We start from the raw sequence: 13,262 nt of genomic DNA on the forward strand, positions 1-13,262 counted from the left end.
TTGATGGTTTTGGTTTACATTAACTACAAACTATCCAAGTTTATCAGAAGAGGGAAAGGGATACCAGATGGAAATCTAGGGTGACAGGGAGAAGGGGTGCCAGAGCCGGTTAACATTGGCCAGAACATTTCTACAATTCTTGGAATTTAATTTGTTAATTTGTCCTCCATGCAAGTTCTGTTTACCTTCAACATAATTGAGCCCCTGCTGTCAAAACATCACTTTGCAATGGCAACTTTAAGACAGCCTTTCAGCCACTCATCACCACTATAGATCTTGGGTGCCTTTGTTTAAAGACCACACTCTCCTGCGGCTTATTTAGGATACTTAAAATATTACTTGTTCCCTCACAGCAAGGTCTCCTCCTGACAGGCAAGATTCTGTTTTTCTATTATGAGCAATTATAAATGTACACCCCTAAAAAGTCTCAATTTGAGGGGCATCATCTATTTCAGATAGTAAATCACAGCGACATCTCCACCCCTTGGGCAACCAAAATGCACAACTCAGATATATGAGCTCTCACTCTGAACTCTCCATACCTGAAGAAAAATGGGATGCTCTTCTTTCTCCCCGGGGCAATTAGGGAAAAAAAACCCTGGCACCTTTGTTGGAGTAATTTATACTGGTTTCAGTTCCTTTTTTTTTTTTTTTTTTTTGCGGTACGCGGGCCTCTCACTGTTGTGGCCTCTCCCGTTGTGGAGCACAGGCTCCGGACATGCAGGCTCAGCGGCCATGGCTCACGGGCCAAGCCGCTCCGCGGCATGTGGGATCCTCCCGGACCGGGGCACGAACCCGTGTCCCCTGCATCGGCAGGCGGACTCTCAACCACTGCGCCACCAGGGAAGCCCCCTCCCCCTTTTTTTTAAACCGTAGATATAGAGCTTCCATCTTTATAATCCAACTTGGAAAGCTATCTCAGGGAGTCCCACTCTGAGGTTGTCTGTCACTCCAGCTATGCATTTTAGAGCTCCCCCCACCCTTCCCATCTCAACCCCTCTGTGTCTGACGAAGATTCTTTTATGTCCCTCCTCTACACACTCCTGACAGTTACGTTCCCTGCTCACAGCCAGAAACTAAATGGTCATCTTTGTGGCTCTCGTCAACAAAGAGAACCCCAGGCAAATTTTCATCCCTGCTTCCTTCTAATTTTTCTATTACTAATACTACCCATCAAAGCTCTGTGCCAGCCTTTGCTTTAATGAAACGGCTGTACCTCTGTATTAACGAAAACATGGATCTCTGTGATGCTGGAGCGTTGGGTCTGCTTTATAATAATACTAACAACTGGTATTTGGTAGGCGCTATCCCAAGTATTTCATATACAGTATACCTCACCGAATCTTCATGAAAAACTTGCAGGTGGGCACCATCTATTATTAGTCTTATTTTACAAAACTGAAATTCATAAAAGTCACACAGCAGGAATTGCTAGAGTTGGAATTCAGATGAAGGTCAATTTGACACCAAAGCCATGCTCTTACGCCTTAAACTATATTTTGCCCATGGATTAACCTTCAGGAGAACAAGGACAATTTCTCTTTTAAATTCCTTTTAGTTGCAAAGAACCTATAATCCTATAAAATGAGGCACAGATTACCTCATTTTGGGTGTGTGAGCCTAAGTGATCAGCATTAAAAAAAACCAGTGGCATCTCAAAGTGACTGATTTTCTCTGTATATAGTTAATTATTTTTATTTTTTATGCTTGGTGTTTTTCATATTCCCACCTTGAGCACTCAAGCTTCCGGAAGAATCCTGATGCTGCTCTGCTGGCTGTTGACTGGGAGGAACAATCGGTGGGCTCAGCATATTTAACCAGTCCCTAAAAAGAAAACAAGAAAATAAATGAACCACATGTTTGTAATTCCATATATAGATTTTACCTTTCTCCTGGATTTTTAACTCCTTGGGGCTTCCACAAAAAACCATTTTTCCCTTCTTCATATTTCAGAAAATAAGATGTCCAGAAATTAATATTCAGTTTTATAGATCTGTAAATACACAGTTGATTACTTAACTAACTAGCTGTTCAATAAATACACCAACTAAATGATGATGACTGTTCCTCTCAAAAGTTTATTACTGTTGATCGTCAACTATAGCACAGCTCCTCTCACCTAAGAAAATTATTTCAACAACTAAGAAGAAATGCAGCAGAGACAAAGCTCCTTAGGACCTTTGGATAAGAAAGCCTGACAAAGTTACATGTCATGGATGACAAGAGTCCATTTGGTGATTCAAAAGAGAAGCTAGTCTTGGAGCTGTCATGGACCAGCCATGATGGTGGGAGCTGGTATGCATTCACTTGGGGCTTTAGGGCAGGGGAGGACAAAAGAAGGAAGAGTGAGGGCCTTTGGGCCCTCGAGTGGCTCAATACTTCAGTTCTCCCAGTATGAATGGGGGCAAAGCCACTTCAGAAAGCACCTCCTACATTCCCCGTCCCTCTGCCTCCAACTTCCAACCTCATTCCCAGTCTCTTTACTTTCCCTCTTTCCATTCTTTTCCTGTCTCTCTGCTCCCTCTAGCAGATACCTGGGTGGGTGTGCTATAAGTCAGTGACATCCTGAAGGCATGAGTCACTGTGTGTTCTACTTCAACCCTTTCTCATCTGTAAACTTGCTATTGAGCTTCTTCACGGGAACAGAGCAGGAAGGGGAATGTGAAGGATTTTCCAAAGTGAATTATATTTCTTGCATTGATATAAGCAGCCTGTGTCATTGACCTTATTCTTCTCAACAGGAACATGTCCTCATGACCAAAAAATTTCTCTCTAAATTTCTGCATTTCCTGCTGTCTTTATCTACAATGGGAGACAGTCCCGACCAGTAACTAAGAGCACTGGCTCTCCAGGCCAATCCTGGCACCATGTTTCTGAAATGTGAGAACTTAGCCAAGTCACTTATAACATCACTAAGCCTTATGTATAAAAAGGAGATAATAACAGTTACTCCAGAGTTTTGTCGTTAAGATGAAATGAAAAAAATGGATGAAAAACGTTTGGTATGGATCTGGGTACAGAGCTGCTGTCAAAAAATGTCAGCTATGACCACTACCATCTTCATTATCGGTGAAGATCATAGTATGGCTGTATCCACAATGACAAACCAAGGTAGGAAGTGGATTCTGCTGGAATTAAACCAGCCAAGGATTGTAGAATGATTTCAAGTCTATACAATAGAAGTTTTCTTTGCAAGCCATTTACTCTTCTTGTATAAAAAGGATCTTAATGTAAAAATTATCCAATTCCTATTTGTATTATTTTAAGATACTTTCACTCACTGCTCACCTTAGCTATCACTAGATTATGGCTTGTAAAATAAGCAAGGTGAACTTGCTGTGTAATTGAATTTCATAATAACACATTAAGGACATCAGAAAGGATTTGTCACAGACTTCCAAGCTAATGGGGCATTTTCTGATAAGCACCTTTTACTTAGTCCATTTAATTATAGCAGACCAAAAAATTCCTACATTATAGAAAATTACAAGGTCACATACAAATTACTAGCCCAGTGGCTTCATTACTCGGCAAGAGAGATGGAGAGCAAAGATGAGCAGGAGAAAAATAATGTTATCATATGATGACACCCCAGCGACAAATTAGAAACTCCAAACGATGGCAGTAGTAGCATCTACCGTGGTCCATGGACATGCAGGAAAAAGCAGATGTTATAAAAGGCAAGACATTACTTCTTAGGCCAATGATTTGGTTAATGTTTTTCTTGTCAGCAGTAGCTATGGAAAGTACAGAGTTTTTCTTTTTGTGATTTTTGTTTGTTTTAAAGTAATTTCAGATTTATAGAAAAGTTTCAAGAGTACAAAGAACTCCTATATATCCTTCACCTAGATTCTCCAACTTAAACATTTTATCACATTTGCTATCTATCTATCATCTATCTATCATCATCTCTCTATCAAGGGTTGGTAAACTATGGCCATGGGCCAAGTCTGGCCCACTGCCTGTTTTTGTAAGGCCTGCAAACCAAAAATAGTTTTTATATATTTTAATGGTTGAAAACGATTAAAATAGCAATGTTTCATGACACATGAAAGTTATATATAATTCACATTTCAGTGTCCATAAAAAAAGTTTTATTGGAATACAGCCACGTTCACCTTTTTACATATTGTCTATGACAGCTTTTGTGCTATGATGACAGAGTTAAATATTTGTGATCTGGCCTTTTACAGAAATGTTTGTCGGCCCCTGGTCTATAACCATGAGGTCATATTGCTTCCTCTAATACTAATATAATACCACAGAGTCATTTTCATCTTTCCTTTTTCCTTTCTGACACTGAGGAACCTGGCTCCCATTAGCCTCAGTATATTTACTTACTTTCTGAAGTACAGAACACGCCAAAAGTGGTGTCAAACAAAACTAAGCAAACAAAACAAAACAACCAATAAAACACCCCAAACCTACTCTCTAGGATTCTCTGTTTATGGTTCTTTTTTTCATTAGTTAAAATACCATGTTCAAAATTTACTTAGGCTAGTTCATTTTCCTACCTCTTCAGTGAGGTTATATTCTTAATTTGAAATATAGTTAGCATCATTTGCTTCTTTTTGCATTAAGTTTTTCTCCCCATTCTTGATTTTTATTACTTTTGTTGTTTTGAGTAGGTAAAATATTAACAGTTCAAAAGTCAAACTTTTACAGAAAAGCATATTCAGTAAGAGTTAGATTTCCTTCATCCCTTCCAGTCTGTTTCCACCCCCTCATCATTTCAACACCATCCCCACCCACTCCTCCAGAGGTAATTAATTTCATTAGTTCTTGTGTCTCTGTTTCTTTTTGCAAAAATTCAACAGATACACGTCTATTTTTTTCATTCCTCTTCTTTCTAATGTAAAAGGTAGTATACTATAATTACTCTTTTGCACTTTCGTTTTTTCAACTTAAAATATATCCAGGAAATCACTCATACCAGTTCATAGAGAGCTTCCTTATTCTTTTTTTTTTCTTTTTTTACAGCTGCATAGTACTCCGCAGTGTGGCAAACATTTATTTCACCACTGTCCTATGTTCGGGCAAGTTTTAAATATTTTGTGATTATTGCAATTAATGCTACAATGAATAACTTTGGGCATGTCTATTTTTGTATATGTGGAGATATACCTTCAAGATAAATTCTTGGAAGTGGGATTCCTGGAATAAAAGGTAAATGCACACTTGGTTTTGTTAGATACTGACAAATTGTTTTCACAAGGGTTGTACCCATCAGCATTCCCACCAGCAATGTCTGAGAGTGCTGGTTTGTCTACAGACATGTCACAGTATTATGCTGTCAAGTTTTTAATGCTTTCCAATCCGAGAGATAATAACTGATAACTTAAAGTAGTTTTGATTTCCATTTTTTTGCATTTGTTCTCATTATGAACATTATGAGTAGAGTTGACTCTTCATATGTTTAAGGCTATTTAATATATATGTGTATATATGTGTATGCATGTGTGTATTTTATATCTATATCTTTTTTTTCCTGTCTGTTCATGTCTTTTGCTCTTCTTCCATCAGGTCTTTTTTTTTTTGTCTCTTTTCCTCATTTTGTCATCTGTGTTTGCTTATGATATTTTTTGCCATGCAACAGGTTTTTAATTTTTCTGTAGTCATATGCATCAATCTTTTCTTTTATTGCCTCTGTATTTATTTATTTATATTTTAAAATAAATTTATTTATTTGTCTATTTACTTTTGGGTCTTTGTTGCTGTGTGCAGGCTTTTCTCCAGTTGCAGCGAGTGGGGGCTACTCTTCGTTGTGTTGTGCAGGCTTCTCATTGCGGTGGCTTTTCTTCTTGCTGAGCACAGGCTCTAGGTGTGCGGGCTTCAGCAGTTGTGGCACGCAGGCTCAGTAGTTGTGGCTTGCGGGCTCTAGAGTACAGGCTCAGTAGTTGTGGCACACGGGCTTAGCTGCTCTGTGACACGTGGGATCTTCCCGGACCAGGGATCGAACCCGTGTCCCCTGCATTGGCAGGTGGATTCTTAACCACTGCGCCACCGGGGAAGTCCCTGCCTCTGTATTTCAAATCAGAGTTAGGAAGTTCCTCCCTACAACCAGGTTCTATAGAAATTCACCCTTTTTTTCTTCCAGTTATTTGCATGGTTTCATTTTTCACATTTAGATTTCTGATCCATTTGGAGTTTATTCTGGTATATGTTGTGAGTTTATTCTGGTGTAAGGTGCATCGAATTTTATCTTGTAAAAATGACTACAGGTTCCATATATGTGTGTTAGCATACAGTATTTGTTTTTCTCTTTCTGACTTACTTCACTCTGTATGACAGACTCTAGGTCCATCCACCTCATTACAAATAACCCAATTTCGTTCTTTTTTATGGCTAATATTCCATTGTCTAAAAAACCAGTACTGATGAACCTAATGGCAGGGCAGGAATAAAGATGCAGATGTAGAGAACGGACTTGAGGACATGGGGCGGAGAAGGGGAAGCTGGGACGAAGTGAGAGAGGAGCACTGACATATATACACTACCAGATGTAAAGTGGATGGCTAGTGGGAAGCCGCTGCATAGCACAGGGAGATCAGCTCGGTGCTGTGTGACCACCTAACGGGGTGGGATAGGGAGGGTGGGAGGGAGGCTCAAGAGGGAGGGGATATGGGGATATATGTATACATATAGCTGATTCACTTTGTTGTACATCAGAAACTAATAAAACATTGTAAAGCAATTATACTCCAATAAAGATATAAAAAAAATGACTGCAGAATTCTCTTGAAAAATGATGTTAAGATTTAGAAGATTTTATTCAATTAAGAAACTTTAATCAAAACAACTCATTTGTTTTGGCTTTTTATTAAGTAAGCATTAACAAAGTATATTTTGAAATAAAGGGTTTCCATGTTAACTGTAAAATATGGAAAATATTTGGCTAACAAAGTCAACCAGTAGGTTTTCTTGCAAGACCTTTGAGAGCCTTTAACAGACTGTGAATCTCCTGAGAGGAGCGTAGAATATGTAGACTGCCCACCTTTTTGCATCTGGAACTGTTCCATCTTTTGGGATCATGAGTCCACAGACCACACCATACCTTGAGACACTTCAGGTTATAACATTTTCCCACCCTGGTGACATTGTTTTTGTTTTAAGTATTTTTAAAATTTATTTTATTTTTATTAAAATATATTTGATTTATAATATTGTGTTAGTTTCAGGTGTACAGCAGAGTGATTCAGTTATATATATAATATATATATATTTTCAGATTGTTTTCCATTATAGGTTATTACAAGATACTGAATGTACAGTTCCCTGTGGTATACAGGAAGACCTTATGTTTATTTTATGTATAGTAGGTTGTATACATATACTCCTAATTTATCCCTCTCCCCTTACCTCTCCCCTTTGGTAAGTTTGTTTTCTGTGTCTGTGAGTCTGTTTCTGTTTTGTATATAGATTTATTTGTATTATTTTTTAGATTCCACATATAAGTGATAACATATAACATTCCTCTTTCTCTTGTTTTGTTTTTATTTTACTTCATATATATTTAATAATTTCATTTTTTCAAGAGCGGTCTGTTTTTTTTTGTGACTTGTTAATAAGCCAGAAATGTATAGTCTAGCACCTGTACCTTACATGTTTACATTTTTACATGTGATATTTAATGCTAAGCCATGTTTTGACCCCCATGCCTTCCCAGGCCGCAAACATCTAGGGACGGGGGATCAGGCTCATTCACACATGTCAAGCCCTAGCTCAGCTGTGAGCCACTTCCTTGGCCTGCTTCTCACCCCGGCTGCCTGTGCTCTGGAACCTGCTCTTGCTCTTCGTTCTCCCATTTGCATATTTGCCCTGCCCTTTGCACTTGTTACTCTATCTTGTTTGGTTTCCTCAGCTCTGACTGTAATGCTTTTCTCTCTACCTGTAATGAAAACCTCCAGCTCCTCTGGTGGAGAAGCATCCTGTTCAGTCAGGCTTGCTCTCCGAGCATGCTCAGGGGCTGCTTCCTCCTCCTTTCTCTCGTGGACCCAGGCAGGCCTCCCACCCCTGCCCCTCCTCTTGGAACTGAAGAGAAAGGACTTGCAGGCACACCTATACATGCTGAGCTCTGTCAGCAGAAGGTGAGTTTTATTTAAGAGTCAAGACAATGGGTTCACTTCAAATACCACATAAAAAATATAATGTAGATGAAAGATAAATACCATCTTGTGAATCCTCACAGTGGACAAATTCATCTAACATTAAAATCCTGCCCCCCGCAAATACCATGCTCTTTCCATTCAACTTGCATGTTAGAGTTTTGAAGGCAGGCAGTGAGCTTCAACTGAATCAGAGCTGACTCAGATATTTTTACAACTGAGGATAATGTTCTCACTTAAGATAGACTATGGTTTCAGTTCCTTCATTTAAAAACAAGATTTTGCTTACAAGAGAATTTTACACACATTTATTTCATTAATGTGCTTCCTATAAATACATCATATATGTACACACACATACACACATATATACAAATACATGCATGATATGAGAGCAACAGTTAGCTTGATCATCTGTCTACATATACAGTAATCATTTACTGAACTGCTGTGTGTCAGACCCTAGGGAATCAGAGAGCTCATCGTCAGATGGAAGAAGCATTCTAGCTAACAGAAAATGACATGGGCTGCTGTGGGCTGGTCAGCTTATTTGTGTGTCCCCTAAAGGAATTCCCTTGTAAGGAAACTGTCTACAATCTTGTATACATTTAAATATTTATTTGGGTGAGTAATTATTTGAGAAATCTAAAACATGACAACAATTATTACATACCTCTCATTTACAGCACTGAGCTACCTGCTATCATAAGGGCTGGGTTAGAGGAGCTAGCCCAGTGTGAAATACTTACACAGGAGATCTTCTATTAGGAATTTAGAAACTTGCAGCAATTTCTATACGATACTTATTGATATTTATCATTTGGTACCAGTGTAAATTTCTTATTCACTGAAAGCAGTCTGGGTTTTAAACATCTTCTAGGGCCAGGGAACAGACTGGGGAGAGGACTAGGAAATAGCTCACTTCGGGGAGAATTCATAGATTCTTTTTAAAACCTGGTGAAAACTGTTTTCCCAGAAAAATGACCAAGAATACCAAATTTTCTTTCAATTTTAGGAGGTCGGAGATCATCTGAAGCCCATTCGTGCACTTCTGGAACCTGAATGAAGAACTTCTGCATCTTGGAATATCACGGAGGTGTTTTTGTAGTGTAAAACCCATGGTTCTTTGTAAAGGCCCAGACAGTAAACATGTTAGGCTTTACAAGCCACAGGTCTCTGCCGCAACTACTCAGCTCTGCTGCCGTAGTGTGAAAGCAGACATAACGATAAGTAAACAAGTGGCGTGGCTGTGTTCCAATAAAATCTTATTTACAAAGGAAAAAAAAAGTTCTGCAATGGGCAGAATTTGGCCCATAGGCTGTAGGGGAATGACCCCTGTCTTAGAGGAAGGAACTGTGAAGTGGAACATTCTCAAGGCTCTTATGAGAATTCCTGTCAATTTTCCTCTGAAATGCCTTATGAATTTACCTTTCTCACCATCTCTACATCCACCACCAAAGTCCAAGCAACTACCTTGCCTCCTGTTATCTGCAGTAAAAGCTCTGAATTGATCCCCTTAGAGTCATTCATTCTGTCTTCACTTCTCTGTTCTTCACACTATGGCCAAAATGCTAATCTGATTATGTCAACCTCTTTTTCAAACCCTTTAGTATCACTGGGGAGCTATCGTATTTGGGAGAAAGACCAGAATTATTACCTTGGCCTTTGAGGCTCTGCGTAGCCTCGTCTCTATGTGTTTTTCCGACTTCATCTTGCATTGTTCTCCCTCTCACTCACCATGCTCCAGCCACACTGGGCTTCTCTTGATTCCTGGAAATATGCCATGCTCCCTGCCATCATGGGACTTTTGCCCGGGCTGTGCCCCCTTGTCTAGACCATGTTCTCCTCCCCTGCTCCTACCCACCCACCCCTTATCCTGGTAAAATCATATCCAACCTTCACATTGGCTCAAGCATCACACTCTTGAGAAGTCCTCCTGGACGCTCGCTCTCTAATCTAGCTGAGTTCCTTTGTTACTTCTTCTAATAGAGCAACTGCGATCTTCCTTTTAAGAGCTCTTATTTGAGTTCATAATTACATCCTCATTTGTTTGATCGTTCAGTGAATGAAGTCTCCCCCACTTGACTCTACCCAGCACCTAGCAGAGTGCCTGGCACAGAAATACGCACTTCCTCAATATTTACTGAATGCATGACTGTTGAGTCTCTTTGTTAGTCCAGAATACTGAGCGCCACTCAGAGTTGAATGTTGCCATGACAATAAATAATGCTGCTGTTGCAACCCACTCTTGCATTTTGCCTCTATCTTACTCTTTCTCTACCTGCTAGGAACATGCTATTGTCTTCTCATCATGTGCTTGCTACACACACAATTTGGGGTCAACCTGGGGACACACACTTGCCTCTTTATAGCCAAGACAGAAAATTTTTAATTTTCTGCCTCAGAAAACAGCATGCTGGTTCAGAAATATGTTTACTAGGATGAAAAACTAAGAAAATGTATGTTTCTATTTTTTTGAAATTTAAACATAAGAGCTCTCAATAGCTTTTCTTCATAGGATTTGTCTCTCATTTGAAGCAGGAAGCTCAAGCAATAAGTTGGAAACACAAACAGTATGTTGGGAACTCTTTTGCATGTGTCTTAGTATGGACTGGAGCAAGTATTAAGATGTTACTGTTTACTTTTGGTTCGTTTCCTGCAGGAGCTCTCTAACCAGATTCTCAGTGTTCTGGTTCTGAAGGCCTTCTCCAACACTCCCAACAAGTGTTTACCTAGTCCATACTTGATTACCATCAGTGACTGTGTGCTTACTACTTTCAAAGACCATATTTCATCTTCCAATAGCTTTGACTATTAGAAAGTTTTTCCTCATGTTGAGGGAAAAAATTTCCTTTTCATTCTCACCTGTTTCTCCTACTGTTACCCCTTGGGGCTTTGAAGGAACAATTCGAATCTCTCTCCAAGATGCAGTAGGAGAGAGGTAAGGAACTGTCTGTCCAGAACTCCTTCCTCTCCCTTCTCCTTGGAACAGCTCCCTCTGACCACACGACTCTGGGAATGATCATGTTCCTACATGAGCCCAGAGCCTCAGCTGACTGGCCCGTGGGTAGACAACTGACCTAATCTGGGCCAATCACTGTGCTTCCCTACAACTTCTGAAACTGGATCTGAAGAAGAAAGATAGTCCCACAATGAAGATGGAAGCCAAAAGAAGTGAAACTCAGATGCCACTGGTGACCACATGTCCTGTCACATGGTAGAAGCCAGTCTTAAGAGAGAATGGGGAAGCTTAAAGTCTGGGTTCTGGGAATAAAACAGTATTGGTACCAATGAATGAACTGGGAAATTAGGGAGATGTTATAGGAGTTTGGTTTAGCACATGAAGAACCTGAGGTCTTGGTTGTTTCTCTGTGTGAAGATGTGTTAGAAATATTTAGGATCCATTACCAGGTCCCAGTCTTAGCTCTTGAATATGCTGACATTGCTCCATACCCATTTGCCACCATTCTAATCTATGCTTTTAGAATATCTCCCTTGTTTTTCTCCCAGCCAACCTGGACTCCCTTGAATCCAGAGTGAGCTTTTCAAAATTTGCTCTTAGGGCAAAATCCCAAATTCTGCATTGGCTTAAAGCTTTGCATAGTCTGATCCTTACCATCTTTACAGCACAGTTTTGTGCCTTTCCCTCACTGTCACTGCCACTGTACCCCCAGGCTTCAGATGGAGAGCCACATCCTTAGTCTCTTTTCCCATAATGGCCTAATACTATAGACTGAATGTTTATATCACCTCCCCTGTAAATTCGTATGATGAAATCTAACTCCCGATATGATGGTGTCTGGAGGCAGGGCTTTTGGGAGCTGCTTAGGTCATGAGGGTGGAGAGCTAATGAATGGGATTAGTGCCCTTATAAAAGAGACCCCAGAGAGCTCCCTTGCCTCTTCTCCCATATGAGATCACAGTGAGACGATAGCTGTCTATGAACCAGGAAGAGGGCTCTCACAAGACACCAAATCTGCCAGGACTTTGATCTTGGACACCTCAGCCTCCAGAACTGTGAGAAATAAATTTCTGTTATTCATAACCCACCTAGTCTATGGTATACAGTTATAGCATCCTAAATGGACTAAGACACCTAGTTTACTTTCTCCATCTTTCAGCTCAGATTTTACTTCAGAGAAGCATTTCCTGAGTTCTAAGTCTACTGCAAGTTTAATATCAGTCAATGTTCCAGCGGAAAACACTTGGCACACTCAAATTAGGATGATTTGAGGAGGGTTTAAGAAAGGGCTTCTTACAAAGGTAAGGACGGGTATAGGAGAACCACACGGGACATTATAGAATCCTAGGGATCTTGCCATCCCCCCACCCTCAGCCTTAAGGGACAAGGGAGGAACAGTGACCAGAATCTAGAAAGAGAGAGGGCCTCCTTAAGAGGAGCTGTGCCCAGACTGTAAGTTCCCTAAGGCAGGCAATCATGTCTGTCTTCTTCACCTTGGGCTTGACACAGATACTCAGTAAATGTTTGTTGAATGAATGAATGGATACTTGTAGGAAGGCCAGAGCTATAAGAGAAAGATATACAGGTGAGAGTGAAAAGACTGGAACGTGGATCAGTTCTCTGAGGAAGACCTGCTAGAGAGGAGGTCAGGAGAACATGCTCTGAGAGTAGTGGGAGGAATAAGAGGAGTCAGAAAAGGCCGCTAGTTGAGAATGTTATGAGAATTATTCTTCTCAGACATTTCTTCCTTCCCCTTCATACAAGTACTCTCAGAGGATGTCTACATTATGCTGACATCTGGAATAGGATCGTGTCTCTTCCGTAGCAAAGGTTGGGAAACACATTATGTAAACAAGTACTGTGTTTTTATCTCACATAAATCCACGTTTATTTAGAGACACGTAGCCAACAGTCATACAAAAGGAAAATCATATTCTTTCTTTCTTCTGGCCTCTACGAAATCACCTCTCCTGCCCATGGCTTTGCAAGTAAACCTGTAAAACAGAGAGGACACTGCTCTCTCCAAGGGCTCAATGCTACAAGAAATCACAAAAATCATTAACTTCTTTTACTCTACTAAATATTCTTTATACATTGTCTGCAGAACTGAATATTTTTCCTGTTTGGCAGTATTTTCCCTTAGGTTAAGAAAATATTAATGACATACCATCTTGAGGTTATTTTACATACATCGA

The 13,262-nt window shown here is 40.0% G+C and overlaps 1 protein-coding gene across 4 annotated transcripts in view; it reads right to left on the reverse strand.

Annotated features, from left to right (window-relative positions):
* The window catches only part of CFAP20DC (CFAP20 domain containing), a 274,294-nt gene that overhangs the window by 11,701 nt on the left and 249,331 nt on the right, over positions 1–13,262 (reverse strand). For all 4 annotated transcript variants that reach the window (XM_089919511.1, XM_022572706.3, XM_089919510.1 and 1 more), the window contains one exon: positions 1,730–1,824. In XM_089919511.1, the coding sequence (XP_089775637.1) occupies positions 1,730–1,824 (95 nt within the window). The remainder of the gene's footprint in view (positions 1–1,729; positions 1,825–13,262) is intronic.

Source organism: Delphinapterus leucas, chromosome 10 (assembly GCF_059928025.1).
Source record: "Delphinapterus leucas isolate spDelLeu-1000000601 "Yukka" chromosome 10, BTC_Dleu_Yukka2, whole genome shotgun sequence".
NCBI classification, from domain to species: Eukaryota; Metazoa; Chordata; class Mammalia; order Artiodactyla; family Monodontidae; genus Delphinapterus; species Delphinapterus leucas.